This window comes from Cyprinus carpio, chromosome B3 (assembly GCF_018340385.1).
Source record: "Cyprinus carpio isolate SPL01 chromosome B3, ASM1834038v1, whole genome shotgun sequence".
Lineage (NCBI taxonomy): Eukaryota > Metazoa > Chordata > Actinopteri > Cypriniformes > Cyprinidae > Cyprinus > Cyprinus carpio.
Window position 1 is genome coordinate 24,308,691 of NC_056599.1, and position 24,834 is coordinate 24,333,524.

Below are 24,834 nucleotides of genomic sequence, written 5' to 3' on the forward strand. Positions count from 1 at the left end.
TCTATCCAGGACTGAATTTTGCTAGACTGAATCAAACTTTTCAAACACTGTCAACACAAAGCAAAAGAGTGGGGATTACAGGATGAATTTTCTAGAGACTATCACCTGTTCAACATTATTTCAGAGCAATATTAGTACAAGAGCTTCCTATTTTGAACAAAAGCATGTCAGGCTAAAACAACTTTTGTTTGGTTAATTGAGATATTTTCTATGACCCAATGTTTGGTTAATTTGAGACATTTTCTCCTCAACACAGTTAGACAAAGCTTTTCTATGACCCAATGTCATTCCTCTGTCTCTAACGCTCTCCTTACTCACTCTGAGTTGCTCCCCCTGACGATCCTGCCCCTCCCCTGCTACGCCCCCTCCCTCCTCCAGGGGGAGGGGCTTTGCCACGGAGCATGTAGTAAAGGGCGGCTGAGCGGCGGCGGGCCTTGCGCAGGATGTGGCAGACCAGCTGGAAGAGCTCCTCGTAACAGTCTCCGGGCTCAGCGAGCGAAGCCAGCGTGCTGGAGGACAGGTAGCGAGCACGTTGCTCTTGCATCAGCTGGTGCTCTCGCTGTTTGGTCTCCGAAAACTGAGTGGCAATGACCACCAGGCACAGATTAATCATGAAGAAAGATCCAATCTGGAACAGGAAGAAAAAGAGAGAGAAAGTGAGGTGACTAACTTTCTTCTCTGGATAAAACATGCTACAGAAACAGAGTCTTTCTGGTACTGCTTGTTTCTTTCTGAAGCTATTGAAATTTTTGTTCTTTGTGGTACTGCTTGTTTTTTTATTAAGATGCATTTTGGATTTTTTGTTCGTTTTAGTGATTGGTCTTTATATCAGATGCATTTGGATTTTTAGTTGGGTTTAATTTTTGGACAAATCCTTCAGACTTACTGTGTAAACGGATCCACCAGTTCTACCAATCTGAGTGAAACAATCCCCCAGATTCATTTACAAGTCAGATATTAGTGCTTCTTTTATAAATATTCAAAGGACTGCTAGCAAATATTTTCAATGAATAGCAACATTTTGGCCTTTTTGTCAGACAAAAGTATTGGATGATATTTTTGGTATTTAGGACACAATAGCTGCATATGGACTGCTTTTATATTTTTGCAACTTTTTAAAGCTTAAACACTCCAGTTAGAATTCAGTGTAAAATGACAGGGTTTAAAATAACACATTAATAATGACTAGATATTCATTTTTTGGGTGAACTACACCTTTAAAAACATATATTTTAGTTAATTTATTTGAGCATTTTGCTGCCATTGCTTTTGTATACACCAAAGATAAATTTTAAGTTTGATTCTGTTATCATAACTCTTGCACTACATGTGAAGTCTCAGCTGCTTTAAATATCCAGATCTACATGACACCTAAACCCCTCTAAGCTCTCTAACGCAGCCTGTGCTGCAGTGTTTGGCATAAGCAGCGGCCATAGCTGTCTAGATGAGCTGCTATAAACGGACCCTATGTTTGAAAAAGTCAGCAGACGCCCAAACAAGATCCTGTTTTGTTGTGTGTGTGCCTGTATTGCTCTGGCTTTGATATGCTATAATTATCAGGCTCTTTCATAGGAGCAAAACCTCTAAATATCTCCTAGTCCTCGCAGAGAAGGGCTAGATCCCTCTGCCAATGTGAAACGGATTAGAATCGTCAGCCAAACATTTTAAAGACCGAGAGCGAACCAGTTCCAGACTCAACAGAACAGAAAGCCTTTCATATCACTGGCATTTGTCAACACACGAATGCACACAGAGCTCGCTCTTAGGTCTTAATGAAAGTACAGCCTGGTTCCTGCATACTGTATGTGAAGTATGGATCAGAGAGGACGGATGAGTCTTGAGAAGGACAGAGGAGGTGGAAAAATGCACAGAAGTGTGTGTGTGTGTGTGTATGTGTGTGGGGCAGCAGTGCAGGTGTGTCCTGCCTCCACATCTGCTGTCCTGATTTGGTAGTCTGATGTGTGACTGGACTGCTCCTAATCAACAGTCAGACCTCTGTTTTATGCAGATAGACAACTTCTTTCCTTGCAGTCACCTTCCCTCTCATCAATTCCTATGCACGCTTTAACACACAACCACCCACCCATACACACACACTCAAAATCCTTTATACGTTTTTGATTTTTAAAGTGATAGTTCACCACAAAATGACTATCCTGTCATCATTTACTCACCCTCAAGCCTGTACAGTATGACTGACTTTCTTTTGTGGAACACAAAAGTGAACTTTTGAAGAAAATTCAGGGCATTCTTGAATTTTATGAAATAGGGCCCCAAAATAACAAAACAAGCACCATAAAAATTGTAGTGATTGTTTTATGTGAAGAATAGATTATAATTTACATCATTATTCACTGAAAATCTAGACAATGACTATAGTTCTTCAATAAAATAATATAATAAAAACTGAATAAAATAAAAATAAAACTGTTGACACTGATTGGCTCGTGGGCAGCGCTCCAACATATAGTGCTGCTTCATTTTGGGCGTCCTGAGTTCAAGTCCTGCCTTATGGACCTTTCCCGATCTCGTCCCTGTCTCTATCTCCCACTTCTCTTCCTGTCATCATACTGTCCTATCACGATAAAAGCAAAAATGCCAAAAATTAATCTTTAAAAAAATAAATAAATAAAATGAATCAAAACATTGGCAACTTTGTGAGAAATCACGATGTAACTAACCATGTCTAATTTATGAATGGATCTTTAAAAAAAGAAAAGAAAAAAAAGTAAAATCTTTGAAATTATTCACTTTCAGGAATAGCTGGTCTAAATGATTCATTCACGTATCAGTTTAATCTGTTTATTAATGTGGTTAATCAATCTAGATTACTCAATGACTGAACAGCACACAAAATGAGAAGATTAGTCATGAAGAACTTATTTGAATTCATGTACTACTTAAAATACAAAATGGTGCCTCTACTACAGTTAAGACATGTCAGCACCATTATTCTATATTATTTTAAAGAAAAAAAATTGCTTGTTAAAACAGAAAGCAAGAAAGAAAATGAAAAAGAAGGTTAGACATACAGATGGAACAAGGCAGAAGTAGAAAGGGAGAGGTCAAAGGGGTGCTGGTTAGTGAGCATACTTCAGTTCTGTTACAGCTGGATGAAAGATGACAGGTGATGATTTATACTCTCATTTAATACTGCTCTTACAATCGAAGGGTCTGGCTGCAGGCAGGGTGACCTTAAGACTGCCTGTCCAAAAAAAGAACAGTAGGCAGAACCGGTCATTTCATTATTGTGCCATCAATGCGCAAACACAGGGAGAACTTTGCCAACATAATATAGATAGTAAAATAAAACAAAAAATACCATGCCATCATCTCATAATTCATATCCATCAGTAAATCCCAAAAGCAAGCCAAAAATATAACAAGATTTGTTAATATCTTGTTGCCTGTAATCAGAGACAATGTCTTTAATCTAATTATTTGAGATCCCTCTGCCCATTTGTAATGATTCATCAGAGAACAGCTGAAGAGGAAAAACTGGGCACAGAGAAGGCGAGCCTGAATTAATTGCTCCGATGTTCAATAGAAGCAGTAAAAAGTGGATAGTGTTGAATGGAGGGGTGTGGGATGTGTAGGGTTAAATATGGGTGTATGTATGTGGGTAGAGGTGGCTGGCTGTGTGGTTGCCAGGTTACAGACAGAGCAGGGCGTCAAAGAAGTAATAATAAAGTGCAGAGGGACACACTCGCACACTCGCATAAACCTGCACACACATACAGTGAAAGGACACATCTTACTCCCCTCAAACACTGCAGAACACACAGGGATTTGACTGTTGTTTCCAGCTGTGAAGGGGGCGCCAGAGAGCATAAAGCATCAGAAGCCACAGATGACTAACAGTTTCATAACGCTAAATCACATTTGATTGACTTTGGAAGAACACATTTATTTAAAAAAAAAAAAAAAAGGGTAGCCAGAAGCACAAAAAGTGAATTCTAGAACTCGTTACTGTTTTCCTTTAAAAAGATTTAAGAAATACAAACTTGTCGGCACTGATAGCCTTGTGGGCAGTGTGCCGACATATAGCACCATAAGGGCATAAGTCTTTCCCAATCCCACCTCCATCTCTCTCTTTCCCACTTTGCTTCCCTTTCATTACTACTAGGCTATCAGAATAAAGGCAAAAATGCAAAAATGCAAAAAAATAAAAAAATAAAAACTATTTCAAGTTTCAAGTTCTACACTATGGCATACTTTCTTTTTTCTGCCTGCTGTTACAATTTCCACAGATTTTTTTATTCTTTTTTTTTTCTTTTCTATTGGACCCACCAGTTAGTGTAGATATAATGCACACACTGTGATGGCAAGCACAGACAAAAATCGGGGCTGCAATCCAGCATATTTCGGATTAATTCTGACCCAGTCAGAGTTTTGTAATAAAGTGCTGCAGGGATGACATTTTTTTGTAGGCCAGCCCAGAAGTAAGCATCACCTTTTGTTTCCTTGACAAAAAGATAATAGCTTTGTTTTGTTCATCGATCTTCACAAATTAAGCCACTTTGAATTTAAGACTAAATTTAATCACCAGAGGTAAAAAGCTAAAGGTAGGCTATAAACACACTAGACCAACTTCAAAGTTAAAGTCAAAATCACTGTTTAAAAAAAACAAACAAAAAAAAAAAAACCTAAAAGCTAAAGACAACTCTCTCAGTCTACAAGTTTGAGAATAATTTGCAAAAGCGAACGTACTATGTAAATACAACAAGGCTGTAAAGCAGACTATTGAGTAGACTATTCAAAATGAGTTTTCCTGGTCAGCATGATAAAACATTGCCCCATACTTCCTCTGTTCTATTTGGCTACTTATTAGCAACCACCTTTTAACACAAAAAAAGGAAAGAAATCACAAGTAGGATATTACTGATGTATTTTATGTATTTTAATATTATAAAACTGGTGGGCTTGAATAGTATTAACATGCATATAGTGACAAAACATTGTTTCCCTGCACTATATATATTTATAAATATATATGCCTTGTGCAGTTTGAATACTTTAGGATTTCTACAACATGCAGGATTTTTACAACAGTATCCACAGTTAAACAATACTGCTCAAGAACTGTGGTAAATCATGAGGGCGAGTACACAGCCGAATCAATTGTGCTGCACCTATCGATTTCTGTCACTTCTTGTTTTTTTAGCCAACACAATACAGATAATGACTAATCTAAATGATGTCTCAGTCCTGAGAGTGTCTTTATACTTCACTCACTGCCACATTCCACCAGTCAGCGTTCTGCTGGTGCATGCTGGGAAGGATCACATGACAGCTTTGCAGGGTGCATGTGTCGGGGTAGCAGGGTCTCTGTCAGGAAGTGTGAGACTGCAGAGATGGCGGCAGGGGTCCGGTAGTCTGATGGGCTCTAATTAACTGCTAATGCTTTCACTCCGTTGACCTACACAGGATTAGGCCCTGTCATTAGCTACAGGCACACACCCACATCTCCCTATACTTGCTATTTGTTGGGCTAAAATGGATTTCGGCGTCTCCAGCAGAGCCATCAGTTGTCTAACATGCGTTTGAACACAGGAAATGGGAAAGGTAAAGAAAAGCACAAATAGCTACAACAAATATCAGCAGGCCTCTCTACTATCTGACCTGCAGATCTCATTCCTAAATCCATTCCCTTCCTCTTTTATTCCTTTAGTCTCCTGATGTCTTTCAGTCTCAGATCCTTTTCCTCCTTATCCTCAGGGCATTTCTTTCAGCTCTCTCTCTTCTTTAATCTTGGGAGGAGACATTATCCGAAGCACATCTCACTGCAGGGCTGTCTCGTTCGCTGCTGTTCCTACCATTCAACTGAGAGGGCCGGCGCGGTTCGAGAACTGGCTCCATCATGGCATCATTAAACATGCAGCCGAAGCAAAAATAAATTCATTTTATAGTGTCCAGCTATTGATTCTTCATTATGTTGTTCATTGCCTAATTGATCTCTGCGGCTCTGTCGACTACTAAATGAGCTGTTTAGCTAATATCTGCATCTTTGAAACCTTCAGGCCATCAACGGGAATCCTGCAGATTCAGTTCAGTTCAATCTGTCAATAAAAGCTGGGTCTGGACACATCTCTAAGGAATAACAGTAGTGATTTTTTCAAGACTTTAAACTTCACTTGCAATGCACCATATGGCAGGACTAATCAAACTGATAAGCTTCTATTAGACGTTACGTGCCCTTGCATTAAAAATACTGTATTAAGTTTGAGCTTACAGATGTCACTCTAAACACTAAATATGAGTCTCAATTTTTTTTTACAAGATAATTGTTTAAGAAGAAAAAGTAAACAATTAGGAGTAGCAATGCACAATATACCAGTACCACAGCGGTTATCAACTGATATTAGTAGTGATTTCTTTAACCTCAAAATGAAGTTTTTCGTACTGTTCTTTATAATGTTGCGATTCCTAATTTTATTCTAAATTTACATTTAAAATTAGTGATTTTATTTTTAAAATGTTTTAATTTATGCTTAGACAAAATAGTACAGAATTTTAATATCAGCTATTTATCAGCTAACAGCCATAACATGAAAATAATTATCCGTATCAGTCTTTTTTAATTTTGTACTGTTCTCTGAGGTCCACTTCTAATGTTATCAAAATTTTTACATAAAAGTAATAGGCTATTTTCTGTCCTGTTTTAACCCCTCTCATCAGAACGCTCTGTTTGAATAGGCGTGGTGAATTGGGCTCTGAAGTAAATGCATACTGCTATGATTGGCTAATAGTTGTGTATGTTTGACAGCCTGCAACCTTTACAGATGGACACTGCTGTGATTTAGGTTGAAACATACTCATACTCAGTACATATCAAAAGATCTGTATTAACAGACATAGCAATAGTGATCACGTTATAAAAACAGTTACTCAAATTTGTGTTGCGGCATTACTCTCAGATCCAATTTAGTCGGCACAGCATCGTCTTTTAGTTTGAATCTTTCTGAAAATCCTGCATGTGTTGGGTCCTTTTTATTAGTTATTATTTAGTAGGCGTGGTATGGTGTTTTCTAGATTAATGCAAAGACTGTTTTTCCAGATCTTGGCAATACACAGCACCTTGTCGTCTTTGGAGCCATCTTTATCATTTGGTTTCTGCATAGACCTGCGTTAACCTCTTGTTATTTACACTACATGTAGGAATCGGTGGGCGGGGCTAAACAGGCAGTGATGCAGATGCTCTTGTTATTTACACTACATGTAGGAATCGGTGGGCGGGGCTAAACAGGCAGTGATGCAGATGCAGGTGTTGATCTTCTTCTGGTGGTTATTTAGCCACACTGTTATGTCAAAGTGGTACGTTCCACAACCAGATGTTTTGGCAGATTGGCATTTTTTCAATATAAATCGCGTTTTTGTGGCTCTTTTAGCTTGTGACAATTTTTTCGATTATCAATTTAAAGTTTTGAGGCTGTTTTTAGATTATCAAGAAAGATTTGAGTTCTGAAACTTACAGGATGTTTTAATAGTACAATGACCTCTTATATGTCAAAAGATCAAGGGAATTGTACTTTTGCTATGTCTTGCAATCCTTGTTTAGTCGCTCTCACACTACACATCATGTTCAGACAGAACATGACAGAGCAGGTTACTTCTGGTATAAAACAAGGTCTCAGCTTTGGTCATTTTTTAAAAAATTGAGTTACTGCTGCTATGTCTGAATACATTTATTTGTGGCTCTTTAATGTCTCACGCCAATTTTTGCTGTAGCACCTTGGCAACTTTTCAAGCAGCATGTGAACACCATCATAGTTATATATTATTTAAGACACATGGTCTAAAAGCATGAATAAACATGCATACAAACAACCATACAAATGAATATCAGAATGTGTATAGATACCTGAAGACGGAGCAATAAATACACTCTAAAGCATGAAATAAACATGAATGAACATCGTTATTTTTATATAGTTTCTGATAATTGTTTGATTTAACATTTAGGTTTTTGTGTGGTTTTATGATTTGTTGTATTACCTGTCAGTTAATGTACTCTCCTATCTGAATTGTTTGAACAAAAAGGCGATTCTGTGTTATGATTGGTCAGATCACCTGTCAATATCAGTGCATCCCTATCGGCATTAGTAGGCTTTGTGCATAAAAAGTTTCATTACAATGAAATAAACATGTGATACACACAATTTTTTAAGCTGTGTTTTTTGTGTCTGAAATTGTTTGTCGGAAAGATTCATGACCTTTTTGTTTTGAATTCCAGTTCATGTGATATCACCAAACATCTAGTTCCCCCTCTGGGTTAAGCTGTGTTTTTTTGTAAAGGTCACAAAACTCTGGAAACTTCAGGTCCTCCCAGATTACATATGCCATATAAAACCACAGACTACAAGTTCTCAATAATTAGGACACATGCTTTATCTCTGAACACATGCATGGCAAGGTATAAAAACTTACGATGATGAGGAATATGAAGTAGATGAAGTTGTAGAAGGAATGAGCATCCATGACGTAGTACATGATCTCCACCCAGCCCTCCAGCGTGATCACCTGCACAAACCAGAACACAATCAAGCTCTTTATGCACCTGGTAAAGATCTGTCTCAGATAATCCTCCACAAGTTATCAGTTGAGACAAATGCTGTTTACGATGAAGTCACATGCGTCTGCTATTTGTGATCGGATTTCGAGGGGAGAGTCTCTAATTTTGTGACTATACATAAAATGTATAATTTTATAAGATTTAGAAGCATTAAGAGAACAACAACATCACTAATTTAAACCTCATTGTTGATGAATTCTTTAGCAATTCTAATGAAATGTATACACACATATCTACACAAGTACAATAAAATAAAGCTATTGTTCTAATCTAGCTCATACTAAAACTGTGAACAATGTCAAGTTGCTTTGGGTGAACACTTTGCTAAATAAATAAATATAAATGATTAACACTATCTGCCAATGGGTAAAACAAATTCGAATTAATTCAAAGTGAAAACAAGCTGATTTTTTTTTTACCTCATTTGCAAATAATTTCTTTAAACCTTTGTTTTACCACAATGGATGATTGACAGCTGTGTAGGCGGCCCTTCACTGTTGTCCAAGACGCATCAGGATGGATTAGCATTTGCAACACACTACACATGCAATGCTGTCACATGCATTTTCAACATCCCCTGATTGTGGTTTAAGTGATTGGATCACAAAATGCTTTGAATCACATTTACACCTGTAGTAAGCACTGTTGATTTATAATAGGATCAGAATCAGATGTAAGATGTAAGTTCAACAAATGCCACTTGACTCAATCTCTCACCTGAAATATGACGATCCATGCATAACCTATGTTGTCAAAATTGATCGCTCCTTTATGTGGGTTGGTGTGTCCTGTATGACAGCGGGTGTAGTACTGGTTCCAGTTCACACAGAGTCCCATTGCGGAGGCACTGCCGTTGACCAGTGGCTCCGCGCTCAGGCCCAGAGCCTGACGGTGCAGCGCATCCTCTTTATCTAGACAGCATTCCCGTCCGCCTTCTCTTCTAGTGGGCACATCCCTGCAGGACATTATGCCGTTATCCTGAGCCAGCGAGCAGATGAAGGGCCGCTCGTCATCCTCCTCAGGCTGATAATATGGGGCGGGGAGGGTGATGCCAGATGTGCTGAGGACAAGACGGAAGGAGAAGTCAAGGTTTTTGAAAATTCAGTTAAAAAATGAACAAAATGAATGTGCATTAAAATAAATTTCATTTATCTATACAGTTGTGGTCAAATTTTTATATATATAATGTTAATTATTTTACCAAAATAAGAGGGATCATACAAAATGCATGTTATTTTTTATTTAGTACTGACCAGAATAAGATATTTCACACAAAAGATGTTTACATATAGTCCACAAGAGAAAATAATAGTTGAATTTATAAAAATGAAAAAAAAAAAGTTTACATTCGCTTGTTTCTGAATAGTATGTTGTTTCTGAATAGTATAACTAAATGATCCACAGTTTGTTTGTTTGTTTTTTTTGTTTAGTGATAGTTGTTCATGAGTCCCTTGTTTGTCCTGAACAGTTAAACTGCCTTCTGTTCTTCAGAAAAATCCTAAAGGTCCCACAAATTTGCATATTTGAACCTTTTCCAACAGTGACTGTATGATTTTGAGATACATTGTTTCACACTGAGGACAACTGAGGGACTCGTACGCAACTGTTACTGATGCTCCAGAAGGAAACACTAAGAGAACAGAATGAAGATATTAACAAAAAGTTGTGAGGTCTGTGCATATAAGAAGAATTTGCTTTTTTTTTTTTTTAAATAATAATAATTAAATCATTAAGTCATTTTGCATCTATTAAAGTGTTCTTACAGTATAGCTTAAGCATCTCTAGGCAGACCTGAAGAGATCTGAGCAGTAACCAGTGTGAATTAATTCTATAACAAACCGACTTAGCATGTGTAGTGTGTGCGTACATGTGTGTAAAGCCCATTTTCTCTGTGAGTGACCCATTGAGGGCAGCCTGCCCCTTAATCACAGTGTTTCACTGCCCAGAAATAGCTGTTTCCATTAACCACTCACCCTCTCATACACATAACAGGGTCACAATGGCTATTTACACTCCCTTTCCCCCCTCTCTCACTCCTTTTTTCTCCCTTTCCCCGTTTCTCTCACACATCCATGTATACGCGAATAAGCACCAACATGCAATGCCATTTGTCCACCTAGCATAAAACAAGCACAGTACAAGCAAGCCACACTGACCAATCAATGCCGCTTTGTGGTCTAGACAGTTAATCTAAATGTGCACACGCACAAAGCTCCCATGACAGCCATGTTGGAGGTATTGGGCGCCAAGAAAGGATTGGTTCATCATCCCCAGGGTGTAATTCTCCCCATTTGGACAGAGGACTCCTCCACAGACTCGCAGCTCGATAAAGGCCAAGAATGTTTCTGCTGTCGCGAAGGATGTTTTTCCTTTGCCCTTCAACAACACGGCAGCCAAAAGATCTGAACCATTCGATAGCAGTAATGAGCAATGGTATATCAGGCTACACCAGAAAAGGCAATTTGTCTAGGCAGACCACCGTGGTGATACTCGTGCGAGGATATGCGTGTGCACATTTCCAACGCACAAAACTAATCAATATATGTGATATGGCAAATTGAGCCAATGCATCAAACCTTCGCAGATTCCCCCGTGGGCTTTGTGCGGCACACACTGAGATCTCTCCTATATAAGTCAGTTTGTATTTTCAACACGACAGTCAAGCTGGACCACGTGGCACTGCTTTTCTTTAAGAGCTCAGCAGTATGGCGACAACTGGAGCAGCAGAGAATCAGTAAGTCTGTCAGGGCTCTGCAAGGAGTGCTGGAGTGTGAATAATGTTTGTGCCAGGGCCAGGGCTTGGGCACAGCGTGGCAGCGCACTGAGAAGCACAGCCCAGCGTGGCACACCGCTAACACCCCACTGTGGCACAAAATGCCATTCCACTGCCAATAAGACTGCTTTCGCACATGGAGATAATTGACCAATGACTGACAAGCTGTTTGTGGTTCGTCGCAGGTGGGCGGATGTTAAGGAATGCAGCATAAAACGAGCCCCAAGGAGAAGTGTGACTTTGAGGGTTGACTTTTTAAAGGAATTTCTTCCATTTGTGCAAGTCAAACCTCAGCAGATTTCGTGAAAATCTAAATTGTCTTACCTTTCATTTTTAAATAGTTTTTTGACCTTACATCATCAGATTTTCTGGTGAAATCAACACCTGCTTCTAGTGATGTATGCTAGATTTTTGCAATAATTTAGTTTGCTTAAAGTATTCTCTGCCCCTCCAATCAAATGCAAGCTCTTATTCATTTTTGGGCACAACATTTACATCTGAAAATTAATAAGCAATCAATAGAACAAAGTCCTGCTTAAATTTTCACTTCTTGATTAAAGGGATTGTTTACCCACAAAAATGAAAATTCTGTCATTGCTCACTCTTATGTCGTTTCAAACCCATAAGACCTTCATTCATCTTCAGAACTTCAGAAATTAAGACATTTTTGATGAAATCCAAGAGCTTTCTGACCCTCCACAGACAGCAATGCAACTGACGTGTTCAAGGCCCAGAAAGGGCTTTATTTAGTAAAGTGAAATTCAGTAGTTCAATAAAGTCAATCTTTTGTAGTTTATATGCGTCTTTTTACTGCATAAAGAACATATTCTCCTTCCTGAATGCCAAAGTCACGCCTGACTCTTGACCGGAAGGATGCTTTGCATTTCCGGTCTCGAGTGTTTCTAGTCAAATTAGCATATATTCTGAGATGATAATATAATGTTAAACCTATTAAAATGTTTTTTTTTAAATCACATGGCTCCATCACTTTACAGTGTCACAATGATCTTTATTTGTCAGTGCCTCACTCCTCAAAGTTTAATGAGTGTGCAGATGACACAAAGCTGCCGACGTTTGCTACATTAAACACAGATTGGCACTATTTGAATGGGTTCCTATGGAGACTGGAACAGAAGAGCATCCAATCGAAAGTTAGAATTCATAAATGGCGGCGCTCATGGTTTACTCAGTCTATACATGTAGATTCACATCTTAGAGTTTCAATCAATGTAATATTCAATCAGAAGCCAATCAGAAACTGAATCATTTAGTGTTTTCTTAAAATGGTGTATGGTTAAAGTTAACTAAATTGCTAATAGTAGCTTTAAAGATGTTTCTTTAAAACAATTGTATGTAACACTTTGAACCAGTACATTTTGACAGTATTAAAGTTTTGATGTTCGAAAAGTGTTTGAGCAGCCAACTATTGCTATGGTTACATTGTTTTGGTTATGCAACCTTTGAAACCAGTGAAAACACGTGTTCCGACTAACTTGTGTTCTAACATTCACAGTTATTTATGTCTGCAAAAGCTAAAGAAATTTCTCATATGGAGAGACCCCCTTATACGCTAAACTAAACTGTAACTGTGTAGCATTTGTTCTTTCAAACCATATAAAAACATTTTAAGTAATTCATCCCCACCAAAAGAGAAGGAGAGTGTATTTATGAAGACTGTAAGAGAATGTACAAAGCAGAGGAAAAACAGGCGCTCTCTCAGGAGACTCTATGATAGACTCTCCTTTCAAAACACTTCATCATCCTCTGACTATAGTGCCAGCCTGTAAATATACTCGCTGCAAGACAATAAACGACAATCAGGCCTCAGCTGATGTTTAAACTCAGACACGCACTTCTTTATCCCACACACACACGTACAAACAAACACACGGTGAGTCTCGCACACTGCCATTCACCGTGAGTCCTTTCAAATCCAATCACACAGCAGAGAGAGGCAGGCAGACCACGGTTGGCACGGTAACCTCAGGCAGACACCCACTCATGAATATGGACGCCAATCTGAGTTTTAATCAACTGGAGCCATCGACTAGGTGGAACCACATTTGAATTTTTAGTGGCAGGTAGACAGTAAAAACAAGAAGATGAGATGAGAGATAAAACAAAAGGATACGAGTGAGAAGATAAGTGAAAGTAAGACCAGTTTACATCTTAAAAACTACAATTTTGAGAATATACAACAAGGATAACATTTTTTCCGATATCCTATATGCCGATTTTTGTCAAATCATTTTTGCAGATAGCCGATACCGATGTACTGTATATTTCCTTTTGTTTTGAAACAATGCCAAATCTCTCCTGTGCAGAAATTATATGTGTTTAATGTAGTTTTATATATATATATATGAATATATATACTGAAAGTTTTGAAAATAACTATAATAAAATAAATCTCTGCCGTATTCTCCAGACAAAATCCAAAAATTTGGATTGAATATTAACAAATTATTACATATAAATGAACATAATAAATCTCTGCCGTATTCTCCAGACAAAATCCAAAAATTTGGATTGAATATTAACAAATTATTACCCCTCCAGAAAATATGTAGTCAATTTATAGGTGTCATAAAGTTGATCTTGTAGTCTTTTAATCATGAGAAGCTACCTTTAGCTTCTGAACCTTTAAATCAAAATACATGTTTTACTGACATCAATTACTGCTTTTATTTATGGCAGAGTGAACACCTACAACAAGTAAATCTTAATGCGTTTATTTCTTTTTTGTGTATTTTTAAAACAGTTTGGTTAACTTCATTTTATTTGTGTTTTTGTACTACCCTAGCCCACACATGATTAAAATATTTAATTTATAAGTGCATGTTTGTAATTTTATCATATATAGCTTCTGATATATATATTATGACATATTACTGCTTTATTTATGCATATATATCTTAATGTTATTTTGTGTATTTTTATATTAGTACTAACTAGCACATTATATATATATATATATATTATTTTTTTTTTTTTTTTTTACATCAACTGATGCCGATGAGTTTAAATTTGAAAACTTTATCGGCTAATTCTGATACTGTTCCGATAATATTGTGCATCCCTAAATAGAACTGAATGACTGATTTGTTTATTGGTCCCCGAGATCCATGTGATCCCAAAATATCCATTGATTACATCAAGTATCCCTTCCTCGAGAGAAAGGACATTTGAAATACAAGTCCAATCCAATGATGGACTGATCAGGTACTCCGAAATGCCTCTTTCAGAAGATCCGGCCTCCTAAATTCAATCTCTTTATCCTTGTAAACCTAAACTGTCATCCAAATAAACCCACTTTTTTTATTTGTTGCTTTTGTCTTCAATTAAATCACAGCTGAAAACATTTAGTACATTCAGACTTTTCTCTCTCACTCCCTTAAGTCCACCAGCCCTCCTCTTTTGGTACTCACAGGGTGAAGTTCTCCTCTGGGTAACAGCGATTTCTTAATAGTCCAGCCCACAGCTGCACGCCAATGATGCCAAAAATGAAGAAGACAAAGAAACAGAGCAGAAGCACATTTCCCAGCATGGGCAGAGTGTCCAGCAGCAGGTTCACCAGGATACGCATACCTACACAAACACAAGAACACAGAAAAATGATTATCATGCGAAAGAATAATGTGAACTGAGATATTCATTATTCAAGAAAAAAACAAAACAAAACAGGTTTTAATACCCTTTCATGAAATGTAATAACTTTTTTCTACCTCTGACAAAACTTACTACTATTATTAAGCAAATCTCAATGCATAACATCAATGTAATTCTCTGATTAGTCATAAAGTGTCGTTACACAAGTTAGACATTGTTATTGATTGTTATTTTTAGGTCATCCAGCCATTTATCCTTCATTTATTTGTAGATAACAATTTGTGTCACTGTGACCGTCTAGCAACTCTTGAAAGCTTGTCTTCATAAAACTTAATTTGTGTTTTTACTTCCACACCAGTGGGATCGTTTGTGAGTGAGAGTGTGTTCATGTGTGTGTTAGTGTAGCACTGCTGGGACTGAATGAAGGGTGTGTGTCAGTCTGATTGGAGAACAGCAGCATGTGATTACTGCAGTCTTTGTGGTTTGGAAAAACACAACGGGGAACTAACACAACACTGATGGAACACATTAACACATCGAGTCGTGTGTGTTAACAAACAAATGTTATAAACGTCATGCGGACAGGTGAAGCCACTGGTGCTGTGAATATCTGGACCTCTGGAATGAAAGCAGAATTGTGTCTTGGGCCACTCACAGAGAAAGGGAATCACAGTTAAAAAAAAAAAAACTTTAAAAATGAAATAAAGAGGAGAGAAGAGGATGATTTAAAATGTGTGATGCAAATTCACATGCAAGCTTAGTTTCCATGTGGGATGTTATTTTTATTTTTAGATATCACAACATCATATTCCATGTCTTCAAGACAGAAACCTCTCTTTCTTTCTCTGCCCATATTTTCTTTCTTTTTTCTCAATGTTACAAAGTTCACCAAATGTGAAAATTCTGCCATAATTAAAATAATAATAATAATAATAATTTGAAATAGGATCTAATCAGAAATAGGAACTGCAGAAATGTTCTTGGCACTAAATCTTTACAATTCCCTGAAATTTCCAGGTTTTTAATAACCATGGGAACCATGTAAAATATCTACACTGATCTTTTCCAACAAAAGCAGATGGTGATTTTTGCAAACATTTAGCTAAATATCCCTTTGCCTATCTACAGTAGGAGAAAAAAAAAAACTACAGGTCTGGAATGACATGAGAATGAGTAAATGATGACTGCATGTTTATTTTTAGCGAACTATCCCTTTAATAAATCTTGCATAAAGCCTTGCTACAATTTGGCATGGTACATGCACAGTTAAATGGATGCTAATTTAATTCTGTATGCCTGCATGCAGGAGGGAGAGTGTGTAACAGTGCATATGCACTGGGTTTGTGTGCGTCTTCAAAATCTGTTTTTCCCCCCACATGCACACGAGTTAACACACAAAGACCTACATTCTACAAACACTTCCTGAAACCCTCCCTCAAAAACTCACTATCTCTTCATTAAGACTTGGAGCAGTGAAATCAAGTGCGAGCTAATTCAGTTAGCATTCATATTTCATGCGCTACACCATTGCCATGGGCACTGAAATATTGATAAATCCTGGGTTTCTTATAGAAGCTCAAAGATAGGCCACAATGTTTGGGAGGGGTGTGAACGTGACACAGAGGAATATGAATTATGGCGTTTGTTCAAGGACAACTGTTTTTCTACCCAATTACAGGAGGGATTAATCTGGCTCTGCTAATGGTGGTGGCAGAAAAGTAATGGCTCTGAAATCCTCTTTGAGTCATTCCAGCTTTGCTGTTCTGAGAGACCTGCACACCAAATACAAAGCTACACATGCACACTACCGTGGGTTTGATAGAGCAGGGGTTGGAGCCGACACATAAGGGTGCTTTTGAGGCTTGGCAATAACACAACCAGTAAAATCTGACACACAATGAATCAGAGTATTTGTAACACCTGAGGTTTGCAGAACACAGGTTTTTTGGGGGAAAGTGTGTTTGTGTGTGTGTGTGTGTGTGTGTGTGTGTGTGTGTGTGTGTGTTTTTGTGTGTGTGTGTGTGTGTGTTTTACTCGTTTGTTACTCTGTTGATGGCTTTGAGAGGTCTGAGTACACGCACTGTTCTGATGGCGGAGAAGTTGATGTTCTGGAGATCAAGGGAGTATTCAACCATCCTGAGAAGAAGAAACAAACAGAGAAAATTAGTGTCACAGTCACTGGGTACAAACGAACTCTGAGTGTTGTTTCTGTAGTTCAGACCAGCTCATTAAAGCAGAGTCTAGACAGAGACCAGAAGAGGGTCGAGTTCGAGTCAAGACTGAGTCCACATGTTCTCCAGTCCATAAGACCAACACCATTAAAATGTAGTCTTTGACTCAGACTCGACTCAAACGTGACCCTCTTCTGAACTTGGTCTTGACTTCTGCCTTAACTGAGCAGATCTCGACGACAACACTGGTTTCTTCTACTCATTTCGTTACTCACAAGGGGTCATCGTCTATAATATTGTAGTATTTTATTTTTATATGTTAGGCGTTTTTTGAAGTTTAAATCATTGTCTGTTACTTTTCTGTTCATTAATGTGAAGCTAGTTTGAATCTGTATTGTGTAAAGCACTATAAAAATAAAGTTGATTGACAAAATTTTCTTCATTTGTATATATATATATAGCACTATAAAAATAAAGTTGATTGACAAAATTTTCTTATATATTATAAAGTTGATTGACAAAATTTTCTTCATTTCATACAGCAAGTATGCATTAAATAAATTAAAAGTGACAGTAACATTTGTAACATTTATAATGTCATTTGTATAAATAAATGCTGCTTTTTAACTATTCTCATCGAAAAATCTTGATAAAATGTAGCATTTTTTTTTTAAAAAAAGGAAAAAAAATTAAGTAGACAACTGTTTTTAACATTAATAACAAATTAGAATAATATTTGAAGAATCATAACACTGAAGACTGGAATAATATTTTTCAATCAAATAAATGCAGCTTTGGTGAGCATAAGAGACTTATTTAAAAAACAATTATATATATGTAGTTTTTGTGTGTGTAAGAGACTTAGAAGAAGAAAAGGCCATTCTAATGTAATCCAACCCAAAGCACGACGCTGTTCATCTTGATCTGACCATGTGTACTATGTCAGGAACTGAAGCAGTGGGGGTTCATCTCTCTCGTCTGTTTGAGAGCAGCTCTGTTTGGGATAGTTACCGACTGCTCTCTGCATCAAACGGCCCTGTGGGACTGTGTGTTTGAAAATAGAGGCCAGAGGGTTTCTTTCCCAGACAGAAGCAGACATTATCTGCTGTTGATCTCCCCTTTAATCTGCACGGTTCATCACAGCGAACAAATCTAGATGCTGTTGTACAACCAAAAGCAGACACACACAGCCACTTTACTCTTTCCACCAGAGCGAGGGCCATCTTTAAACAGACACACCTCCTGTGATGTCACCAATCTCGTCAGCCTCTCTTTAACCTCCGTCTCCATGAGATGTTTTTCAATGGGAGGCATCTGCGGTGAGAGCTGAGTCACAGAATGGGACGAATGAGTCACAATGGCCACTGAGAATATACTGACAGCATCTCATAGCAGCAGCAGCATGGGTAGTCACACATTCAACATGTCTACATAACCGCACAGCGAGAAATACTCCATAGCCCTCCAGAGCCACTCCGCTGCCAAAACCCTGCCCACATACACACAATTATACCGTTTAGTAGCGTTTACTTTAACGAGAATGATCGGCGGGCCCATATGGAATCTGTAAATGCCGTTTCCATGCTGATTTTGCAATACAGATTTAAGCAGGTGGTTGTGTTTGAACTGAACCGTTCAAACTGTGATGTTTTTGTTTGATTGGACAGGTGAAATACTAATGTCATTAATTACAAAATTATTGCTAAAAATTTAGTTTTTAGTTTTTATTTCATCAACAATAATGGAAATACTGCTGACAAAAAAAATAAAAAAATACACACAACATTAACAATGAAATAATGTTTTTCCAAAAAAAAAAAAAATCTAGTAAGAATATGATTGTTTCAAATAAAGCAATTATGTCAGGAATTTGTGGATTGACTTTGTTGACTTTCGTAAGTTGAAGCTGAACAGTGAATGAACAATGGAAAACTGAACCCCATTATTAGTGGGTTAATTCAGTGGTTCCTAACCCTGGTCCCGGAGGCACCCCAACACTGCACGTTTTGCATGTCTCCTTAATCAAACACACCTGATTCAGGTCATCAGCTCATTAGTAGAGACTCCAAGACCTGAAACTGGTGTGTCAGAGAAAGGAGACATGCAAAATGTGCAGTGTTGGGGTGCCTCCAGGACCAGGGTTGGGAACCACTGGGTTAATTAACTCACCCAAATCATATCCATAAGATTAATCAGATATATACAGAACATAAATATAATTTTACAACTTAAATTGGCACAAAATGATGCAAATGCACAAGTGATGCACTGGCCAGAATATGCACATCACGTTGTGAGTATGCTACGGTTGCCCAGTAGAACACAACACAATCTCCACAACACAATGCACAGGACTAATTTTAGTGTGTTGAATCTCCACAACACAATGCACAGGACGTTCCCTTGTGACTCATTTCCCTTGTTGTGCTCGTTTCCCGTTTTCGTTTTCCCTTGTGTGCTCGTTCCCCTTTTTTCCGTTGGCTTGTTTCCATTGTGTTGTGGCTCGTTTCCGTTGTGTGTGTCGTTTCCATGTGTTGTGGCTCGTTTCCATTGTGTTGTGGCTCGTTCCATTGTGTTGTGACTCGTTTCCATTGTGTTGTTGTTTCCGTTGTGCTCTCATTTTCCCTTGTTGTGGCTCGTTTCCATTGTGTTGTGGCTCGTTTCCATTGTGTTGTGGTTTCGTTTCCATTGTGTTTTGTGGTCTCGTTTCCCTTGTGTTGTGTGGCTCGTTTCCGTTGTGTTGTGGCTCGTTTCCATTGTGTTGTGGTCGTTTCCATTGTGTTGTGACTTCTCTTGTTTCCCTTGTGTTGTGGTTCGTTGTGTTGTGACTCGTTTCCGTTTGCTTTTTGTTGTTGCTTTTTTTCGTTGTGACTAATTTCCCTTGTGTTGTGGGTCGTTTCCGTTGTGTTGTGGCTCGTGTGTTCCGTTTGTGTTGTGGCTCGTTTCCCTTGTGTTGTGGCTCGTTTCCGTTGTGTTTTGTGTTGTGGCTCGTTTCCGTTGTGACTAATTTCCCTTGTGTTGTGGGTCGTTTCCGTTGTGTTGTGGCTCGTTTCCGTTGTGTGTGTGCGACTCGTTTTCCTTGTGTTGTGGTTCGTTTCCATTGTGTGTGACGTTTTCATTCCCGTTGTGTTGTGGCTCATTGCGTTGTGTTGTGGCTCGTTTCCATTTGTTGTGGCATTTTCCGTTGTGACTCATTTCCCTTGTGTTGCTCGTTTCCGTTGTGTTTGTTTCAGTGTGTTGTGGTTCGTTTGTGGCCTCGTTTAATGTTCGTGGTTGTGTTGTGGCTCGTTGTGGCTCGTTTTGTGTTGTGGCTCGTTTCCGTTGTGTGTTGTGTTGTGGCTCGTTTCCGTTGTGTTGGGTTCGTTTTTGTACTTTCGGATCGTTTACTCATTTGTGTTGCGACTCGTTTCCCTTGTGTGTGGTGGCTCGTTTGTTTCGTTTCCGTTGTTGTTTGTGGTTTTCATTGTTGTGGCTCGTTTCATTGTGTTGTGGCTCGTTTCGTGTGACTCCTTTCCCTTGTGTTTGTGGCTCGTTCCGTGTGTGGGTCTCGTTTAAATGTGTGTGGCCTGACTCATTCCCTTGTGTTTGGCTCGTTTAATGTTTGTTGTGTGACTCATTTCCCTTAAAATATGTGGCTGTTGTCTCGTTTCCGTTGTGGCTCGTTTCCGTTGTGAACTCATTTCCCTGTAACTGTGGGCGTTTCCGTTGTGTTGTGGCTCGTTTCCCTTGTGTTGTGGCTCGTTTCCACTCATTTCCCTTGTGTTGTGGCTCGTTTCCGTTGTGGCTCGTTTCCATTGTGTTGTGTTGTGTGACTCATTCGTTTAATTGTGTTGTGGGTCGTAGAGTTGTGGCTCGTTTTCCTCGTTTTTTGTTGTGGCTCGTTTCCGTGGTCGTCGTTTGTGGACTCATTTCCTTGTGTTGTGGCTCGTTTCCGTTGTGTTGTGGCTCGTTTCCATTTGTGTGTGGCTCGTTTCCGTTGTGACTCGTTTCCCTTGTGTTGTGGCTCGTTTCCATTGTGTTGTGGCTCGTTTCCCTTGTGTTGTGGCTCGTGTCCGTTGTGTTGTGGCTCGTTTCCGTTGTGACTAATTTCCCTTGTGTTGTGGGTCGTTTCCGTTGTGTTGTGGCGTCGTTTCCTTGTGTTGTGGAGAAAAGTGACTCGTTTCCCTTGTGTTGTGGCTCGTTTCCGTTGTGTTGTGACGTTCCATTGTTACCGTTTCCGTTTGTGACTCATTTCCCTTGTGTTGTGGCTCGTTTCATTGTGTTTGGGTTCGTTTCCATTGTGTTGTGGCTCGTTCCGTTGTGACTCATTTCCCGTGTGTTGCGACTCGTTTCCCTTGTGTTGTGGTTCGTTTCCATTGTGTTGTGGCTCGTTTCATTGTGTTGTGGCTCGTTTCCTCCATTGTCCATTTGTTAATAAAAGTTGTAATATGGTTTTATTGGGTGTTAAGAGTTATTCTGAGCTGGAAATGGGCCAGAATCAAGAGAGAAAGAGCGGACAAGGATGAGGACACAGACTGTGTCAGGACTTGAAAAGTAGTGGGACGCTACCACACGCACCACTGCGGCTGCTTGTGTGGCTTACGCATGTGGCTCAGGACACACTCCCTAAAAATAATAAATTCCAGAGCATAATGTTTTATAATACCCATGCAAATCCTCATAAAAACAGGAAGAAGTTTTCTCTTAACAAATATAACATATACACTATGTCATAGCAATACACAATGAGACAAGATTTCAGTGACAAGCAATGTTTTTTTTCCACAGAGAAACTAAAAATGCCGCATGATGCAAGAAATCACAACCAATCAGCATCAACTGGCAGCTGTAGAATGCATACCCTGTATTTTCATGACTTCCATAAAGCTTCAGCAGATGGGATGCTTTTTATACATTTTCTTGTGGAAGCAGAGGAATTTATCATCTATTGTCTGATGTATCAAAACTTCCACAATAATAAATAAAAAAGTATGATGGAGGGAGCTGTTAAGAACATTGTACCAATGTCCAAAATTACTGGAACGGTTTATGATTTCTGGTCCAAACACTTTTTAATTTTCAGTGATGTGGTAAAGTTGTGTGACACATGCATAGCCTTGACCTGAAATGTCATTGTTTTTATCCACGTCATGCAAAGAGCGTACTATACTCTAAGTTATTCTCAGCTTACACTTTTTATTTTAGAATGTCCTACAGTACAGTTACCATAGCATCAGCAAGCCTGGAAAAACCTGAGTTTAAGTGCCATGCTCTGGGCTACCCTGCAGATCGCCCCATGAACTTGAGATTTTTGGGTCATCAGTAGTACAGTCATCAGTACTATACTACCCATCACCCATTTCTTTCAGAAACATGCTAACAAAAAGAAACCCTTGCAATAACAATCTCAACAAGTGTGAACAGTTCAAAACTGAAGGCAGGTTTCTTACTGCCCAGTCAGTCCATGACTAAACAGACAGAACTAGCATGAAGACCTTCTAAGACACTATAGAGACATGTCTAATGATCTACTGAAAAACAAATATAGAAAGAGATAAACCAAAGAGATAACCAAGTGAATATTTAAAGATAGCAATGGTCATTTCTCCTTAAACAGAATTCTAATTGGAAATTTACACATTTATGAACTCATTTACTGCTTTTAATCATTACATCAGATGCTGTTTTTTCTTTCTACAACTCATTGGACAACAAACACAAGATTGTGGGATATCATAGGCAGTAAAGAATAGATCTATGCTGCCTTCATCTCAGTAGATGTGGATGTTATGCAAACTTGGAATTCATAGGGGCCTTGATGCCTTCCTACCTCCATGTACCACCTGAAATGCATTTTCAGACACAGCCTATGTCTATGTTAAGATACACACAGCTCACACTGATTTTTCTCCCTCCATCCCGCTTTTTTTCTCTCACTAGAGTTCCTTGCCTTCCTGTATGTCCATCATGAATTATTGAAAAGCTTCAGACCAGCATGGCTTCAGGAAAACTCTCAAGTTTGATGTGCACTCGTCACTGACTCATTCTCCCTCTTTCCTTTTACTCAACCTCTTTCATTCTCTTTTGTCCCTCTAGTATCTCCCTTTCTCACAACCTATTCTCTCCATTACTGTCAAAAGTTTTCAGGAGATCTCCATAATGTCTTACAGTATTATACCAGTCAAATCAGTGCTTCTCAATTGATGGGCATATATTTTAGTGCTATTTATGTACAATTTATGAAGATCTTGAATTTATTTTATTTTTTTAGATTTTCCATTTTTTTTTTTAATTTTAGTTTAAAGCAGGGGTGTCAAACATACGGCCCACAGAGGTGTCCAATCTGGCCCGCAGGTTTAGCTAAACAATAATATAAAATAATAAATAAAACATAATTTTGAAAATTAAAAAAAGTGTATTCACTACAATATTTTATTTTGAATTTAAAGCGGAACAAATTGCTCATTTATTTATGTTGATGTTACGCCTAGGGAGTCGGGACACACGCATGTTTTAAAGCGGCGCCAGAATCTCTAGCAGAATGAGGATAATATGATGATAGCTGCATTGTAACTGATGCTTGTGTGGTGATTTTAAAAATGTCCAAAAGAAGAAATTTAACCTGGAAGGGCAGTCAGGCAATTTAAAGAGAAATGGAAAGAAAGGTTTTGTAATCTCAATCTCATTGCGGAATGGTAAGAAAGGTTTTGTAATCTCAACGGCGACAATATACGCCCCCCCCCCCCAGCTCTGCATATTTTGCATGTCTCTCTTTGTTAACACACCTAATTCAGGTAATCAGCTTGTTAGAAGTGAGCTCCGTGCATGGACTGTTTTCCCAGTGACATGGTCCCTACACAGTGTTCATTGCTTCCTATTCCCTGAGCAGGGGAAATCTGTTGAAGTTTATCTCACTTTGGAACATTCATTCACGGATTTGCGCTGCGCAACGTCTTCACACATGGAGAAGTGTGACATCATATACCTCTGTAAATAAATACAATTTAAATTCACGCCTCGCACACTTCAATGCACTTTGAATGGAACATATAGGCCTACGTTCGCTTCGAACTGGAATCATGGCGGAATATCCTGTGATGTCCACTTTGCAGGGCACTTACGTTCGAATAGAACAAACGTCTGTGTAATGTGTGTAATAATTAACGACACTGCGAAGACAGCTTGGCAAGTAGAAAGTAAATGAGCGATCAGTGTGCAATATTTATTGTGTACTAATATTCTAACAGTTGTTTTAATGATGTGCGAGCTGACATTTTGTAACTTTGCAAAATAACAAACAAAAACACATTATGAGAGTTTTTCTGTGCCAGATGAAGTCTATCAGAATACAATATAATTCAAGATATGGGGGCAAAAATGCCCTGTAAGAAATTATGTTTTTAATATTTATGTTAAGTAGCCTAATATAAGAGTGTTGCTTTCCCGAATGTCAGCGCGATTGCAAATGAATTGATTTCATACAACAGCTCAACAAACAAGATGCTAGTATTAAGTGTGTTATATTAGTCACAATGCTGTCTGTTTATCTCTGTTTCGGGAAGAAAAAGTTTTTAACCCAGCTGAGTAATTGTGTGTCTCTGAGCAGCACTGTGTATTTTGTTACTGAATGAATCTGTGTTTTTGAACAAACCATTTGAGTCAATGATTCAGTGGCCCATTCATAAAGACAATCACTAGCTCCATTTCTAAACCAATCAGCCGTTTTGAAT

At 38.5% G+C, this 24,834-nt stretch overlaps 1 protein-coding gene across 1 annotated transcript in view; it reads right to left on the reverse strand.

Annotated features, from left to right (window-relative positions):
* Positions 1–16,984: 16,984 nt before the first annotated feature.
* Positions 16,985–24,834, reverse strand: part of LOC122136802 (voltage-dependent T-type calcium channel subunit alpha-1I-like) — a 113,188-nt gene continuing 105,338 nt past the window's right edge. Inside the window, exon 5 of the mRNA XM_042721391.1 lies at positions 16,985–17,090. Coding sequence (XP_042577325.1) covers positions 16,985–17,090 — 106 coding nt within the window. The remainder of the gene's footprint in view (positions 17,091–24,834) is intronic.